This window comes from Chenopodium quinoa, unplaced genomic scaffold (genome assembly GCF_001683475.1).
Source record: "Chenopodium quinoa cultivar QQ74 unplaced genomic scaffold, ASM168347v1, whole genome shotgun sequence".
Taxonomy (NCBI): Eukaryota; Viridiplantae; Streptophyta; class Magnoliopsida; order Caryophyllales; family Amaranthaceae; genus Chenopodium; species Chenopodium quinoa.
This window is the reverse complement of record NW_018745684.1, coordinates 4633187-4651628: the sequence shown is the minus strand read 5'-3', so window position 1 is coordinate 4651628 and position 18442 is coordinate 4633187. Positions and strand designations below refer to the sequence as shown.

General features: G+C 36.4%; 2 protein-coding genes across 3 annotated transcripts; one reads left to right on the top strand and one right to left on the bottom strand.

Moving 5' to 3' along the window:
- Positions 1-3774: 3774 nt before the first annotated feature.
- LOC110717546 (pentatricopeptide repeat-containing protein At3g59040-like) lies at positions 3775-10444 on the bottom strand. 2 transcript variants are annotated; one of them, XM_021896274.1, is made up of 7 exons: positions 9924-10444; positions 8360-8669; positions 7601-7891; positions 6953-7201; positions 6113-6237; positions 4961-5059; positions 3775-4509 (listed from the first exon to the last, which is right to left on the bottom strand). In XM_021896274.1, exons 1-7 carry the CDS (start codon positions 10046-10048, stop codon positions 3939-3941), a joined length of 1770 nt encoding a protein of 589 aa, XP_021751966.1. In that variant the 5' UTR covers positions 10049-10444; the 3' UTR covers positions 3775-3938. The 2 variants fall into 2 exon arrangements, with proteins under 2 accessions (XP_021751966.1, XP_021751965.1); XM_021896273.1 differs by having other exon boundaries at positions 8360-8672; positions 9924-10442.
- A 1319-nt stretch (positions 10445-11763) lies between these two features.
- On the top strand, positions 11764-18442 carry LOC110718299 (endonuclease III homolog 1, chloroplastic-like). The gene is made up of 11 exons (XM_021897140.1): positions 11764-12010; positions 12154-12257; positions 13761-13827; positions 13984-14049; positions 14314-14462; positions 14941-15007; positions 15713-15804; positions 15990-16127; positions 16199-16303; positions 17356-17439; positions 18004-18442. Exons 1-11 carry the CDS (start codon positions 11863-11865, stop codon positions 18145-18147), a joined length of 1164 nt encoding a protein of 387 aa, XP_021752832.1. The 5' UTR covers positions 11764-11862; the 3' UTR covers positions 18148-18442.

Below are 18442 nucleotides of genomic sequence, written 5' to 3'. Positions count from 1 at the left end.
GAACCATTATCCAGCTTACTATGATACACACAGCAATCATATGAATTCCTGTCAAAACCTTGTGAAACCATAAAAGAATCAAACCTTTTGTACCACTGTCGGGGGGATTGCTTAAGTCCATACAATGACTTTAGCAATCTGCAGGCATAGTGTTCCTTTCCAGGAACTTCGAATCCTTCGGGCTGCTTCATCAGAATCTCCTCCTCCAAATCGCCATGAAGGAAAGCCGTTTTAACATCCAACTGCTCCAGCTCAAGATCAAAATGTGCTACAATTGACAATAACACACGGATAGAAGTATGTCGAACCACAGGTGAGAATATCTCAACAAAATCAACCCCTTCTACCTGACTGAACCCCTTAGCAACTAGCCTAGCCTTAAAACGTATTTGCTCAGTTTCCGACAACCCTTCTTTCTTCTTGTAAATCCATTTACAACCCACAAGCTTCCTCCCTTCCGGTACCTTTACCAGTTCCCACACTCTGTTCTTGTAAAGAGACTGCATCTCTTCACCCATTGCGGCAAGCCATTGCGCAGACTCACTACAACTAATTGCTTGTTTATATGTGGCAGGTTCAAATGACTCTACATCATCAGCTACACTCAATGCATAACCTGTCATCGCATCAACACAGCAATTTCTTCCCTCCATCTCTTCAATCAATCTAACAGGCTTCTTGATAACTCGTTTAGGCATCTCAAGAATGGTGTCAGGTTGACTAGATGACCCCTGATTAGATTGCTCCACCTCACCCCCAGAGTTAGAATGAGTAGGAGTAATCTCAGGTTCAGGAGTACCCGGCACTGGAACATCAGCATCATCATCAATATATTGTACCCGAGGTAAATCAGCAATGGTAGACTGATGTACCTCAAGTACCCCATCTGTCTGTAATAAATTGTCTCCTTCCCTTCTCAAATCTGAAATCTCTGCATTTTTAATTGAATACATGGTGTTTTCATCGAAAGTAACATCCCTACTAAGAATGACCCGACCCTCCGAAGGTGAAAAAATTCTAAACCCCTTCACACCATCCCTGTACCCAACAAAACACCCCTTCTTGGCTCGTGGATCCAGCTTACCCTCAATAACATGATAATAAGCAACACAACCAAAAATCTTCAAATTCGAAAAATTAGGCAACTTACCACTCCAGATCTCAAACGGAATTTTGGAATCAATTCCAGAATGAGGACCCCTATTAATGACATAACAAGCTGTTAACACAGCTTCACTCCAGTACCTCCTCCCAAGCCCTGCATTAGAGAGCATGCATCGAACTCTCTCTAGCAGTGTCTGATTAACCCGTTCTGCTACACCGTTCTGCTGTGGTGTCTTCCTGACAGTATGATGCCGACCTATACCCTCATCCGCACAGAACTGATTAAACTCGTCTTTGCAAAACTCTAGCCCATTGTCCGTTCGTAGCTTCTTGATCTTCCTTCCTTGTCGATTTTCCACCAAAGCTTTCCATTGCTTGAAAACTTTGAAGGCCTCATCCTTTGACTTAAGCAACCTAAGCCATGTGTATCGGGACTTGTCATCAACAAATGACACAAAATAGTGGTAACCTCCCATACCTTCAACTCTAGATGGACCCCAGCAATCTGAATGGATGTAATCGAGCACTGCATCAGTAATGTGAGCACCCTTGCTGAACTTTGACCTGTGTTTCTTACCAAACACACAATGCTCACAAAATTCAAGGTTGGCAACCTTGACCCCGGATAGAAGACCCCTCTTGGACAATAGCTGCATCCCCTTCTCCCCCATATGACCAAGCCTCATGTGCCAAATCTTAGTCATCTCCTGGTGAGATACAGATGCGCAAACCGCAGAACTAGGCAGTGTAACACCCTCAAAAACATAGAGGGTGTTCCTTTTGATACCCTTAAGTACCAACTCAGAACCTCTGAAAATACACAACTCCCCATCTGAAAACACACCATTGTACCCCAATTCATCCAGGGTACCCAATGAAATCAGATTCTTTCCTAAAGCAGGAACATGCCGTACATTAGTCAAAGTTAACCTCCGCCCATCAACAGTCCTCAACCTCATGGAACCAATACCTGTGACCTTACATGGAGCATTGTTACCGACTATAACCATACCCCCATTGCGAGGTTCATATGTATCAAACCAATCTCGACGTGGACACATATGGAACGAACACCCTGAATCTAGAACCCAGTTATCAGATAAATCATCAGACCTAGCAGAACTGACTAATGCTAAATCTTCCTCTGAATTATAGCTCTCATTCGGTTTCTCTTCAACTACAGCAGCCTGGGACTTGTTTTTCCTCACCGGACAATTATTCCTAAAGTGACCCGGTTCTTTACAGTAATAACATGTTTTAGTAGTAGTTTTACTAGATCCATCCTTGCCGTTTCCAGCACCCGACCCAGCATTGTTCCCCTTGTTAAACCCCTTATTCTTTTTAGACTTTCCGGACTTAACAAACAACCCACTACCATTATCCCCATTATCACTCGTAGCTTTCATTCTGAGTTCCCTAGTATGAAGTGCTGCCTTCACTTCTTCTAAGGTTATAGAATCCTTACCAACAACAAAAGACTCTACAAAATTCTCAAAGCTAGACGGTAGAGATACAAGTAAAATCAACGCAGCATCCTCATCATCAATTTTAACATCTAAATTACGTAAATCAAGCAAAATAGAGTTAAGTTTTTCTAGATGTTCCCGTAAGGAAGTACCTGACTGCATCCGGAGGCTAAACAACCGCTGTTTCAGTAATAATTTGTTGGTCAACGACTTAGTCATATACAATGACTCCAGCTTCAGCCACAATCCAGCCGCCGTTTCCTGATCAGCCACCTCCGTGATGATTTGATCATCAAGACTAAGTAATATGGTAGAGTGTGCCTTCTCTTCCATAACTTCTAACTGCGAGTCAGTCGGTCCCTCTCCTGACTCCGAAGTAGTACTCTTTGGAGCCAACGGACGCCATATCTGCTGTTGTTTTAACAGAGCCTTCATCTTAATTTGCCATAGCCCGAAACTATTTTTCTCGGTAAACTTCTCAATTCTTATTGTTGAATCTCCTGCCATTGTTATCTTCAAGAAACTCTCCAAGGATTGAACCTGAGCTCTTGATACCAATTGTTGTGCGACAGCGGAAGCAAAGGTCGTAAACAAACAAGAAAACAATAAAGAAATTCAATGCAAACAATAAGAACAACACCAAGAATTTACGTGGTTCACTATCGATGTGATAGCTACGTCCACGGGCACCGAGATCGAATGATTTCACTATAAACTGGCAAAGATTACAAAGATTACAATGAAGAACTTAATCACTCAAAGTATTCTCTCTCTTGTGTTTCTCTCTCCGTTACCCTAATAATGATAATAGGAAGTTTATATAGTAGTGATTCCTAATTAAGATATACTTAGGTTACAATATCACAATATGATAAATATTAAATTCGTAATCGCTGAAAAAACCCAGATCGCCCGGTCGGGCGAAGGCCCGCCCGATCGGGCGCGAGAACACGTCTTTTCCAACAACCGAAGTACTCCAAAAAACCCCTTCCGCCCGGTCAGACCGGGCAATGTCCGCCCGGTCGGGCGAAGGCTCGCCCGGTCGGGCGAAAGCTCGCCCGATCGGGCGCGCGAGAGCAGCTTCTTCAACGAATTTGCCAGGCACCTCTTCTTCTTCCGCCCGGTCAGACCGGGCAATGTCCGCCCGATCGGGCGGACAAAGCTACGAAGTACGAGTCACCTAATATACTTATCAACACTATGTGTAACAATTCTTTCACTATCTGAATACATTCCTGGAAATGGTTCCTTCTGAACCAAACTAAAATATGGGTTGGTAATGTACAAACAAAATTGTTGACACTGATTTATATGTTATCACATACAGCTGAGACTGTGTTATAACTTCAGCATCAGCATGCCTCAATGTCATGAACTTTTGTTAGCTATCAACTCATCCTGTATTTCAGAAGAGTCAGAGTTAATATACAGTTCTGTTTCGTCATCAGAATAGTCATCATCAGACTCATCACTGACTTCATTTATATCGTCACTGCTGTAATTAGAGAACCGGGGGGTTTGATAGCTTGCATTACTTCCCACAAGTTGATTAGCTTCCTCTTGTTCTTCTTCTGTTTTAGCCAGTGACAGGAGGATGTTCTTTGCCTTTTGATCAGGAGGACATCCACGATTGTCCATCTCCTTATACCAATGCACAGCACTAGCAAAATCTTTATTCTTTCCATACCCATCCATCATTGTGGTCAAAATTGTTTGGTTTGCTTTGATCCCATGTGTTATCATATCTTCATATGTTTCCATCATCTTCTCAAGATTATTTACTTTAGCATAGCCTTTCAACAATGTCCCATAAGTAACTACGTTGGGCTGAAGTTTATCGACTCGCAGTCTCTTAAAAAATTTCTCAGCGCCATCCATGTCAGAGGCGTTTATATATGCTGAAAGCATACTTGTATAGGAGCATAGATCAGGGGTAAACCTGTAGTCATATGAGAGAAAAGTGGACACACAAACTTCGTTAGTAGCTGCAACATGTAAGTTATACTGACTAAAGGGCAAACAGAAGATGCACCATATTAACAACAAATCCATGCACAACTCACTGTTAATATGAGCTAAAACTGAAGAGGCAATATGAAAGTGTATTCCAGGTACATATAGCTGAACCAGAACGTAGTACATATGCAAAATTGTTTCAAGAACTCGATGCTTTACTAACAATGATTTTTTTCTTTTTTTTTTTCTTTATTTTGGTGGAGATAGAGCTCTTCTATTTTGAAGCTAATAAAATATAATACGAGGCAATGGGGCATAAAGGTAATGTTTCTGTTTGCATGAAGGCAAAACAAAACCACAAAATCCTATCTAATGGCTGAAAAGATATGTGGCACAATCAGATATGGGTATCCAAAATCAGAAATTGAACCAACCTATCTCGCCTCATGCACTTAAAGACATTTCGAGCTTGCTCCACCATCCCGGAGATAGCAAAAGCATCAAGCAATATATTGTAAGCTTTATGAGTCGGCCTGGGAAAAGAAGGAAAAAAAAAAAAGACAGCAGGAGAATGTGATAAAACAGAAAGACTGGCATTCAGCATCAATGAACAGAACCAAAAAAAAAATTAATATTACTTATTATAGAACTCCAGTGTCTCGAATTCCACCTAGATATCTTCCCTTTTTAAGGGCATTCTTTACATTTATAAGGTTTCAGCTTACTTTCCCTTTCAACTTTTATCACTAGCAGAGTTATATGATCCTAAATCTTTAAATTCTGGTACCGCTTTGATTATGAAACAAGACAAGTAATATGTAGGGCTACGGAAAAGTTACACAAAGTATTATCAAAGAACCACTTGGAGCTCATTAGACCATCCACTTATGGTCAGACAAAGCTCTGCATGGCTGTATGCACCTCCTCAAAGTTATGTGGAACCGATTATTGCAGTAATGTTGCGCCACTGGGCATGAAGAAGCCCATTTTAGCACTTTTTCTATTTTTTTTTTTTTTTAATTTTAACTACTTCTAGCCTAATTTTGAGGAGAAAAAGCATAGTTACAGTTACAGGCTCTTGTCCATGTGCTTAGACTTTCCAATTTGAACTATTGTCACAAGTTAGAGCTAATTTTGCAAATGTAAGTCAATTTTCACGGAATATATGAGAAAGCGTCCAGGATTCCCAGGTAGACATTGAACAGAGAGCGAGAGAGAAGGTGCAATTTAGTGAATTGAAAAGTAAGATATGGTTGTGAATCTGAGGTTGATGCTCGATTTATTAGACTAATAGCTCAACCAAACTGTTATTTAAACAATGGAAAATGGATCCCTTCCTCTCCCCAAACTACCCTCCAAAGTCCAAATCCTTCATTCCAAGGAACCCTAGAATCAGACTACACTTCAAGTGACAAAGAAGAAATTAAATCCCACTGAAGATAGATACCTCCCCTTCCTTCCCCAACCTTTAAGGGAACTTGTTCTTCTTCCTATCCCTTACCTCCCATCCTCTCTATATCCTCTTATCCAAACAAAGTGTAAATTTGCTGACAGAAGCCAAAAGATGATTTCATTTGTCACAATACCTGACACCAGCATCCAGCATTTCCTCAAAAACAGCTGAAGCTTCCTCCTCACGTCTAGCTTTCCCATAGGCATGGATGAGTAAAGCATAGCTAACAACATCAGGTCTGAGACCTGCCTTTTGCATCTATTTACCACCAAAAAAATTTAAAATTATTATTTAACGAAAAATAAGAAACACCATTGTTAAGAAAAAAAAAAAACAAAAGCAAAATCCTGCAGGGAAAAAATGTGGGACATACATCAGATAAATCTACTTCTCAATTTTTATCATGCAAGTATTGTCTTCAGTTCTTTTTAAGCGTGATACGGATACTTCAAAAGAATTCTCTTCACCAAACAAAACTGAAAACCTCACTTTTAAAAATATTTATTTGAAAAATCTCTATAATGCCTCATAAGATTTTGATTTTTGACACATCGCCACCTAAGGCATACTTGTATATTTTGATAAGTTGCCATCAGAGGCCCGGGTATAATCATCAACTAAAAAACGAGAGGAACAGGAAGAGAAAAGAAAAGTGGAGGAACCCCATCACCCCAAGGGGCCAAGACCATTTTTTTTTTGGGTGCAAAATTACCCCAAGACCATATGATATTGTGCCCCATATCCCTCTAGTTATCCTATATTATTAGACATAATCCAATTTGATGCACGCCCTAGGAAAGATAACAGGGAAGCAAAGGACGCGAAACAATAAGAATGTATCTGACAGACTGACGCATGCACAGCAAAAAATTTGAAGACTGAGAAGAATGCAAAACACGAACACAATATACTTAGTAACAACTCAAAAAAAGATATCTAACGAACACTATGATGACTAGTTCTTCAACTTTACCTGGTCATAAATACGGGAAACTTCCTTATAGTTGGTTTCAAACGACATAAGACTATTAAATGTAACTGTGGATCGTTGAATCCCCCGTTCAGCCATCAGACAGAAGAGTTTATGGGCCTTCTCATAGCTTCCAGCCTTCTTATGCATGTAAATCATCATATGGAACATCTTCTGATCCGGTTTCAAAGGAGATTTCTCATCATTTGTCAAATTCTCAAAAATTTGTTCAGCTTCCTCGAACTTGTTTCCCTGTATACATAAATATGAACAGGAACAGGAACGCTTTTAGATCTAAAGATACACTAAAAAATCTTCATCAAGCACCAGAAACACTATAATATAATACAAAATACCAAGCAGAATGCAAACAAGCCCCTCTTTAGATCCTATTATTTTTCTAAATTAACCAAAGAAATTTAACTGATCGTAAGCCTAAAATGACTTGATATGATGGGAAGATTTGACAGCACAAGCATAGTCTTCCATTTGAGAACCATTTGGCATAGTTTTGCATGCTAATCTAATACTACATCGATCAGCAGGCTTATACTGCAGTGTTATCTTTCTCAAATCAAGACACAAAAGATCACGCAATAAGCCAACAGGCAGGGATAAACAAAGATTCATTACTTTAGAAGCATGCATTACCTCAACAAATATCTTGAGGATTATTTGATATGTCAAAGCAGAGGGTTCGGGACCTGAAGTCTGCATTCTCCGAAACACAGACTCGGCTTTACTGTATTGGCCTCCTTTTCCATATGCTTCCATAAGAGCAGTGTAGGATACCACATTTGGAGTGTAGCCCTTCTTATTCATGAAGCTAAATATGTTCTCAGCTTTTACAAAGTCCCCTTGCTTCCCATAAGCCGTGATAAGCATCACAAAATCCATCTCATTGAAGTCCCACCACTGCTGAGTCCTTAGCCATTCAAGAATCTTGAAAACAGAAGGGATGCTAAATTGTAAGTCGCAACATAACGCACATTTACTTTTAAAGCATATTAAGTTAAGATTTTACAAGCAAGCAACTTTGACAGAGAAAGCGAAGGATTATAAGCTTTTAACCAAATAAAGAAGACTCCCCCCCCCCCCCAACTCGCACACGCACACACACCAACACACACGGTAAGACAGAGCTCTATTGGTATACCCAACTTTAGGTTACCATGTGGACATAAAATGTGTACGAGAGATTGAATGCTTCAATCGAGAGTTCATTTTCATTTGAAGTACATAACTTATTCAGGATGTTCACTGAAGTCCACAATTTTTAATCACTCTCCAGTTAGCAAGTTATGATAGAAAGTTCAGGTCATTGTAGTATAATTTAGTATTTCCAACTGAACTTCTGGCAAAAGGCCAGGTGAATAAGAACACAGGGTGGAGGACAGGAGGATAAATCACCTCACTAACAAGATTCCATTTCTTTAACTGCTTCAATCTAACCAAAGTCCCAAGTACAAGATCTTTAGGAAGAGAATCATTGGAAGCCTTTCGACTTCTCAGAACAGGAACTGCAGAACCAGTTTCATCAATTTCCAGCATCAATTTCCTCCAGTTTTTTTGATCTGCTTCATGGGCTGCATCTTTGAATAATTCTATTTTTTTCCTCTTTTGCATGAACTTTCTTGGTGATAACATACCAAAACAAACAACCTCCAGTCTTCTATGGTTATTAAAGTTGATATAACACAAGTTTGAAAGTGTCATCTGTCTTCTGAAGCAGAAACATCAAAAGCACGTATATGTCAAGTATTGCAAAACCCCCATACACCACACAAAACAAGAACAACAAATAAAGAAGAATTCCAATCTTAAAGAGCAAAGGTTATAGTCTTACAGCCAATAGTAAAGTGTTACATTTTTCATATTATTTATACTTTTTCCATTAACTTTTACTTGCAACACACCCCTTCACCGATAAGAGAAGAGGATCGGATTATTATGGTTAAACTTATATTAAATAATGTTTGTTTACCTTCTCTAATCACTTCCTTATGGTGTGTTCTATTCACTTGGTTTTACTAATTTGAACTTATCTAATCCCAACTTAACTGAACTAATTAGACATCATTAAAACTTACTTTAGTTGTAATTTGAACATGGGTAACTTTATCAGAACTTATTTTTGTTGAACTAATATTATTTGAACTTAATTGAACCTATTAGACTTGAAATAAGTGAAAATAAGGTAAACTATTCAAGCCCTTATACAGGATGCTAAAGAGGTGTGTTGCAAGTATTAAAAAATTAAACAAAGTATATTTTTACCCTTCTCCATTATACATGGAGATGACAAATAAATGGATAATTTCCTAGCACACCCCAAAAAGCATTAAAGGAAACGAACGGAAACTAAGTCCTCTTTAACGGCCTACAAATTATTGTACTGTATTGTGGACTCCATTGCAATCCGGGCATTACTTCAACTCATGTATCATAAACCCCAGACGGGGATGTACATCCAGGTCCATAAGTATACTAGTCATTAATCATTATTGTGCCTACATGTTCTTCTACTACATCACTATATCCTTTTACCATACCTTCACGGTACCAGAACAAGGATATAAATTTCATTTTTCGCCTACCGGCTACCTCTACAGCAACAACTAACAGTTATTACAACAACTAGTATCACCAAGCAGACCCTTTAAGTGAAGTTTATGCCACTCCCAATTTCTCACTCTTATCTAACTAACCTAATCATGAAAACCTTGTCTGACTACAATTTGTTTAATTGTAAGTTCATAATGTCACTAATATACATATAATAAAAAAATAAAAAATAAAAAAAAGCATAACCCACAAAAATTAAGTACAATTAAACATAAAATTCATCTCCTACGTTTGTTCTCTATCATCAAATAAGTTCACTAGTAGCAGTTTAACAGTAAAATACTTTAAAGCAAGCAAAAAATTTGGGAAACTCAGGAATAAAAAAAATGGGAATTAAAATTACACTTACTGGGAGGTGGGTGTAGCCTGAAAAGCTTGACAAGCGGCAACGTCGGAAGGAGGAGGAGGACGCGCGTGAGAAAGAAACGACGGCGCGTGAGTATGGATTAGGTGGCGCGTTGGCATCCCCGTCATGTAGCTGAAATGGGGGTGGTTATGTTTAGTAGTGAAAGCAGTGTTTGGAAGAAGAACAAGATGAAGAGAGATAGTGTTGGACTGTTGGGTAGTTGTTAAAGATTTTTTTTTTTTTTTTTTTTTTTTTTTTTTTTTTTTTTTATTGTATTTTGATATTTCAAATGGGGTTTTATGGATTAATTGTGTTTCTTTATGTGCTATTTACTAGTTGAGCTTTTTTACTTCTGGCTTGTGGGTGTACTCGGGGGAGCAGGGAGATAAGTTAAATAGGGACTAGGAGGGGTGAGCAAATTGGGTACTCGGTCAAAATTTTAGGATCCGGATCTGAAATTAGTTGGGATTGAGTCCTAAAATTCGGAACCGGAATTGAAATTGATTCAACCGGGTCCTAAAATTTAGGATTTGAAATTGAAATCACCGGGTACCGGTTCCGGTTCCGGGTACCTACTTATGTATATAATTGTAAAAATATAATATAAATTATAGTACTTATTTTAGTCTATTTACATTTTTAGCATTTAACACTTGTATTTATATATACATTAAGCTATTTTATTTATGTTAGGTATTAATAATATTTTTTTTTATTTTATTAACTAGATACATTTAACATAATTTTATTTTTAAAAACTTCTTTGGTGTAACATATATTGGATAACCAGGTACCCAACCGGTTTCGAATCCAAAAAATCGAGAATTGGAATTGGAACCGGTTGCAACCGGTTCCTTAATTTATTACCCGAAATTGGAACCACCGGGTCCAATTCCGGTTCCGGACCCGCCGGTTTCTAACCGATTCCGGTTCCAATTCCGGGTACCCGAAATTTTTGCTCACCCCTAGGGACTAGGGAGTAATGAAATATATAGTACTTGTAAAATTAGTTCAATAACCTGTCAAAAAAAAAAAAAATTCAATATCTCTTGTGAGATTTGATTTGCAATATGTACCTAAGATGAAAGTCGGATATGCAACATATACCTAAGATGAAAGTCGAATAAATGTGTGTCACATTCTTTGAAAATAAGTTGGATAATTGTGTCACATCCATTGAAAAGTGTGTGCAACCAATGTTAATTGTTGTTCATTTGATGATTAAACAAACAATAATATTTAAGGCAAAGTTAACAAACGCTCCGGAGGCGTTTGATAAGATAGCTAAAACTAGATTTATTAAATTAAAATGAACATTAATTACAAATCGACGTGTGATTTTGACATACATTCCTAAATTAATACCATTTTAGGATGTATTTTAAATACTTAGGGGTGTTCGCTAGCAAAATCCTAATCATAAAAATGACATTGAGTTAACAGTTTACTAGTTAATAACACGACACGACACGAAAGTACGAGACACACATGACACAACGCAAAACAATGGACTGACAAGTAGACTTAGGTCATACTTGAGCCATTGTTTTGAATATTGTGGCATGACACGTACGGAGTAGCTAGTAAACCAAAGACACTCGAGTTTGACATAAAATACAACATGGTACAAAACCATCTTTAATTTTACAAGAAAACAACATAAAATCATAAATGGTGTTAGGATAATTACTCGTTGAAATAAAATATACTCCATAATACTAGTATCAGTTGTATGAGATATCCTATTCATTTACGCATTACTCGGATTCTAAGAAACCCAACATTGATTAAATTGAACAACATAGGTTATAAGACGTGGTGCATTCAACAACATAACTAAAGAGCGATCACCAAATAAACACCAATTTAGTGTACACTGTCTTCTCTTATACCCAAAAATTATGGTGCTCCAAAAAATTAAACAAGTAATAAATCCCCAAAAATGTTGGTTAAATTCCCAATTGGGCAGCTAAATCCTCTTCGTTACGCAGAAATCGGTTTGAAAATGCCCATCACTCGATTCTCTTCAAAGGCTCTTGCCCTCAATGTTAAGCAAGAGCCCCAAAATTTAGAGGCAGTCCCAAATCAAGGTATGACCTTTTGAGTTATGACAAACAAAATTACAAGAAATATGAGCAAATATTTACATACCCTTTTGAATTTTCTGCACACTTTTTTTTTGCATTTTATCTGTTTGTTTCTGAATTTTATTGGGTTCATGATTTGTGTACAGGTTCTGAGTTAAAAACCGCAGTTTCTGGTTCAGAAATTCAAGTTTTTGTTAGGAAAAAGAGGGTGAAAAGAGAAGCAGATGAAGAACATAGTCATAGTGATACAGTGAGTATGAATACCCTTTAAAGATTATGTCTTTTGGTTTTAATTTTGTGTTTGATATAATAGTTAAAGTGGGTGATTTTGGGCATGCCTTTATTATACCCAATCTGTTTGTTTTGTAGGTAGTATTTCCTTCGTGTCTAAAAGTTATCTCAAAAATTCAAAACATGAAGAAGTTTAAGAGGCGGGGGGAGTATTAATTAATGTTAATCTAAAAGGTTGAATTAGTTAGTTTAAGAGGTGCTATATTGTTGCTGATATAATGTGCATATATGGTTCCAAGTTTGGTAATTATTACCTATTAGGGTAATATGGAACAATATGAGTAGAATCAAAAGTGTAATTTTAGGATATTCGGTCTTGTTTATACTTCACTCATCGCTAGGCTATGTTTTTAATACACATTGTGCTTTTATGAGTTCTAAGTAGGTTACATGCAAATTCAACCTTATATAGTTTTATCACTTATATGTGTTTTAATGGACTATGTCTTGAATTAATGGCGTTTTCTCATTCAAAGCATTATGCATCTAAGGCTTTTTATCAATTACTTTGTATCATGTTTAAGCTTTTGGTTTATGATGCTAACACGTTCTTTAATATTTTTCATTTGATTCTTAGGGAATGTTATTATGTTTACCAAGGATTATTATTATGCTTGTTACATGTTTTCACTAATGTTAAAATATATAGTATGCAAGCTTGTCTTCAACACATCATTGATGTACCTTGCTGAGGCTCAGGGTTTAAACTGCAATATATACTAAGAAACTGAGACTCTAGATTACAATAGGTGCCCCTCGTCAAGGTTTTAAGGTCCTTTTTTGGGCTTATGTAAAATTGGAGTTAAGTATTAGGTTCTGAGCGATACTTGAAGTTTCTTGTTTTGTATATAAATTGCTTCAAGATAGATCAAGGGTATGCGAATTTTTTCATCCCTAGCACATCTATTTGTATATGGGTGGCACCCCCTTAGTGTCTTTGTAATATATTGCTTTACTGCTTACCTAAATAAAATAAATAAAAAAGGGGCTTCCCCATTTTTGAAGCACTCTCTGTGAAGTTTGAATTGATATCATGTCACTGTACTGTTATCAGCATTTGGTGCAAACATAAAATTTATATTTGATTTTTTTTTTTTTTTTTTTTTTTTTTTTTTTTTTTTTTTTTTTTGCAATTTATATAAGTTACATGCCATATTCTGTGCTGTGCCACCAATCAAATGCACCAGCTAAAAACTTTCCAATATAGTTCTGAATTAGCTAGTGGGTTAAAGTTATTGTCTCGTACTTTCACTCAATTACTTGATGCTATTTATAGGACATTAAATTTATAGCCACTGAGGACTGAAGGCTTTCAATTTTTTAACCCCTTTGGTTGAGAGTATTAGATTGCATTTTCTTGTTATTCTGATCTGAATAGAGCAGTGTTTGAATCATATTTTCTGATAATTTCCTGTCCTGCATAGCAAAGACATTCTATTCTAATTCACTCCTCATGATGTAGAATTCTGGCCTGCCTGATATTGAAGATTTCACCTTTCAAAAGTGCAATGCACAATCATCTACAAAAGGCAAGTGCTTAAGTGCTATATATAAGAGCTGTTTGTTGCTAGAATTTCATAATTTTCAAACTTTTTCACATCAGTTATTTGTCACGATTCGTGACTTCTATAAACTGATTTTTTTTTTTTTTTTTCCAAATTTATAATGACTACATTTGTTTTCAGGAAAGTCAAAGCCTATGCCTCAAACACATCCTACAAGAACTGGTGTTGTTTCTACTTTAAAGCGTGGTAGGTGTGTCATCATGGATTCATAAAATATTGAAGGAATGATTGTAGTGATGATTGACATGAAAATTGCCTAATTATAACTTAGTATTTGAGTTTTTCTGAATAGACTAATCATAAATTTTCTCTCTGAAACATGTCTCTATCCATCTTCCTCTGTGTTTAAGTTTCTGTGTTTGTTAGACCGTCTATAACAAGTAGGAAACTTTTGCTTACAGATGAATTTTTTTTCAAGGTTGTTTTGTTTATAAAGTCCATTTTCAACAGAAAGTGTTACTCTGGGATCATTTGCTTCAAGTGAATCTCCAGAAAACTGGGAGAAAGTTCTTGAAGGAATCCGTCACATGAGATCGTCTGAAGATGCACCAGTAGACTCTGTTGGATGTGAGAAGGCTGGTAGTTCTCTTCCCCCAAAGGTATAACGCCTTCAATTCTGATGTTCTTTACTTTGGAAACCTACAGTGATATGCTTTCAATTTTCATTCCCAGATTTTATCTAATTTAGATGACCAACATACTGGTGATGCTGCCTGTTCATCTGCAATATCACAATTTTTGGACGATTGTTTTATTAATTCAGATGCATTTTCATCTTATCACCCACTACTTTCTGAGTGATGAGTTGAAGATTAAAAGTTAGTTGTTACAAATTTCTGGAGAGCTGATAACCTATTATAGTATGTCAAAATTATGTTCCATTGACTTGCTAATTTGTACTCCCTTCATTTCTCATGATGGTCATAGTTGACTTATCACTTATAGTAAGAACATTGAAATTCTTTTATAGCAATAAGTATTAATGGATTAGTGATTTACTGGAGATAGAATGATAATCATGACAAGCATGTTGAAATGTGGAGCTTTAAAAGACTGATTATATTGCTTTTCTTCCAGGAAAGAAGATTTGCTGTACTAGCTGGTACACTTCTTTCAAGCCAAACCAAAGATCATGTTACTCATGGCAAGTTCTTGTTCCTATCTAAAAACTTACCTGTTTGTTTTCATGATAGTGAAGGCATTATGAGTGGTTGAAGATGTCAAAGTTTCACATACAAAAAAAAAAGGTTTTTAAATCTTTATTTTAATCTTATGCTCTTAAAAAGAGTCTTCTCTTTGCTACTCTGGAGGAAAAAAAGATGTGATCAGAGTATTCTCCAGTGAACACCTCTTCTTGTAGTAACTTGCTTGTTTTCATTCTAAAATGTAAATTTGACTATCGAGTGTTGGAAGCACAGACACTCCAAAGCCTGCATCCTGGTTGTCTTATTATTCTTCTAATATACATCGTTTTAATACCTCATGTTGTGTATTGAGGATTTGAGGCCATTAGCAATACATCTATTTATGGTTTTTTGTGATGTTAAACAATTTATAATGTACATTAATGTACTCCTTGTTTATAGTCTTTATACCTTGGCTTGCTCATTTATTCTTCTGCACGTGTGAACAAATTTTCATTTGTTTTCCAAATAGAAATTTTTAGGTATGGAATCGATGTGAAATTTATGTGGTTTCCCAGCTGGCATGGTGAGAATGCTGTGAGATCATATTTCTCACAGAGATTTTGTTTGATCTAATGTTGTAAGCCAGTTTACCTAGTATATTGGGTTTACCCATATTACCTTACTCCTTTCTTTTTTAAATGTATGGCTCCTTGGCATTCCAGGAGCAGTGCAGCGTCTCTTGGAAAATGGACTTCTTGATCCCTACTCCATTGAGAAGGCTGATGAGGATACAATCAAGAACTTGATCTACCCGGTAGGTTGATGAATAAGATAAATATTCTTGCTTTTATACTGTAATGTTGCATTGCTATTGGTCTGGTGGTATCTGGGGCATGGGAACTTGGGAAGTTTTCATAAGATTCTTAGATCACTTTAACCAATGCTATTTTATATGTAGTTACATGAACAAGCTTTTATATATCACTAGATTCATTGTAGGTGGGGTTCTACACCAGGAAGGCCAGTAACTTGAAAAAAGTTGCAAACATCTGTATTTTGAAGTATAATGGAGATATTCCCAGTTCCCTGGAACAATTACTTGAACTCCCTGGGATAGGTCCTAAAATTGCTCATCTGGTGCGTCTTTGAACTTTGAATAATTTCGTTTCAAAAGTTGCTTTGATTGCTAAATTCATGTCACAATGTAGGTTTTGCACATTGCCTGGAATGATGTCCAAGGAATATGTGTTGACACTCATGTCCATCGCATCTGCAACAGACTAGGATGGGTGACACGACCTGGCACTAATCAGGTAAACTCTTCATATATACTGCAATAGCAACACTGGCTATTTCCTCTCCCCCTTTTTCATCCTTTTTCTGCTTTGCTTTTATTTATTTATTTTATGTATATAAATCCATTAAATTTTCCTTTTTTGTCATATTATATCACATTGTCAGACTGAACTTACGTTTAGTTGGAGCAATGTTATTATTTATTCACCTTATTTAGATTTTTTTGTTTAGAAGGCTTTATGTCTGGGATTTCAATTTTAGTTATGGACAAATCAGATGATATGTTTATGTAAGATTCCTGTGTGATTCCAGGGCTTACTGGGGGCATCTTGAACTTAATGTGTTTATGAAACAAGAAAAAAAAAACAAGAATATTGTGCATATATATATTTATATATATATATATATATATATATATATATATATATATATATATATATATATATATATATATATATATATATATATATATATATATATATATTGCTTAAAGCCTTTTTTTCCTTTGCAACTTTAGACTGATATGTAACATGAATTTGGGAAATCCATTTTTGCCCTCTTTCTAAATTCCATTGAATCCGGTTTGATGTTGTACCTTAGGGTAGGCCTAGAAGAATATGGGAAAAGGTAATAAACTTTTGAGAAGCAACACCACCACCCCCCCCCCCCCTCTCTCTCCCCCCCAAACCAAAAATGTTGCATAGTGGCTTGCCTACACGTCACACCTATTCAGAGTTTTCAGTGTTATTCTGTGCTCCTTGAAGGTTGTTTTGTGATTATTAGTTTCAGATACATAATTGATGCACACAACCTTTTCATTGTTGACCACTGTTTCCACCTTCAGCTATTTTGAACTAAATCTGAAAGCCAGGCATTGTAAATGTGATACTTTAAGAAGTTAAGATGATATAAGATATTTATATTGCATTTGTAGTCTATTACACAGTTGGACCCTTCTTTCCTTGTCCCCTGAAAAGCCAACAGTAGTGAATTTAGTATGATAAACTTTTTTCGTCTAACCATTATATGTATGCAAATATGTATTTTAATATTTTTGTTCATGTTATAGAAAACTAAATCACCGGAGGAAACTAGGGAGGCACTGCAGAAATGGCTTCCCAAGGAAGAATGGGTTTCCATAAATCCACTTTTGGTATGACTGCATCTCACATATATACTTTTCAATCATGAATGTATTTTAATCAAATATTTGTTGTATATTGTTTAAAAAGATCCTTCACATGTCCCGGGAGACCTTTTTTTATATGTAATGTTTTATAATTTCTAATGAGGCGTCATATATTTTCTATACCAGGTCTTGAAATCATACATTAAAACTTATTTGCCATCTAGTACTTTTTATGGAAAATCAATAACATGCTTATTTCAAGACTCAAGACTCTTCTCATGCTCCTGAGTATGTCGTCTGAATTTGCAAATGAGATGTCATATAATTATGTTATTTACCAAGCTTGCCTTTGTCATGTCAAGGATCTGAGATGTCTGATACGTGATATGTTTGTGGAAAATTTGAACCTATATGCATTGAGATTATTCCTGGATATGTGTTGTATACAGTATATTTCTTCACTGTACTTGATATCCTAAAATTACCCTGTTTCAAGATATTATCATTCGGTTTAGTGCCTAAATTGTGTACCCAAGTGAATTATTCTAACCAATTCACATTTTGTTATTTTTGGTTGATGTTCAACAGGTAGGGTTTGGGCAGACCATATGTGCACCGTTAAGACCGCGATGTGGTGTCTGTCAGATTAATAGCCTCTGCCCATCTGCTTTCAAGGAGGCACCTAGGCCATCATCTAAATCGAAGAAATCAGTACGTGAAAAGCTAGAGTAACAGAAGAATTTCATTGTGGATGTCCAGATTCTTGTAAATTTGCTACCAATTGTTAGGCCTGAAAGACTCAAGCAGTCTGCACTCTGCTGCCATTTACTTTGTGGCTTCATTCTGATGTTTTTTGCTGTCGAAACAAAGTTTGACAGCCCCCTACTTGTTGCTATTTTTGCTTTTGAGGGGAAGAATCATTGCAAACTGTAATTTGAGTGTGATTTGTGACTTTCGTGAGATACAAGGATGTAATGTACTAATTAGCTGCATTTAGTAGAGATTGATATTGATTTATGCAAAAAAA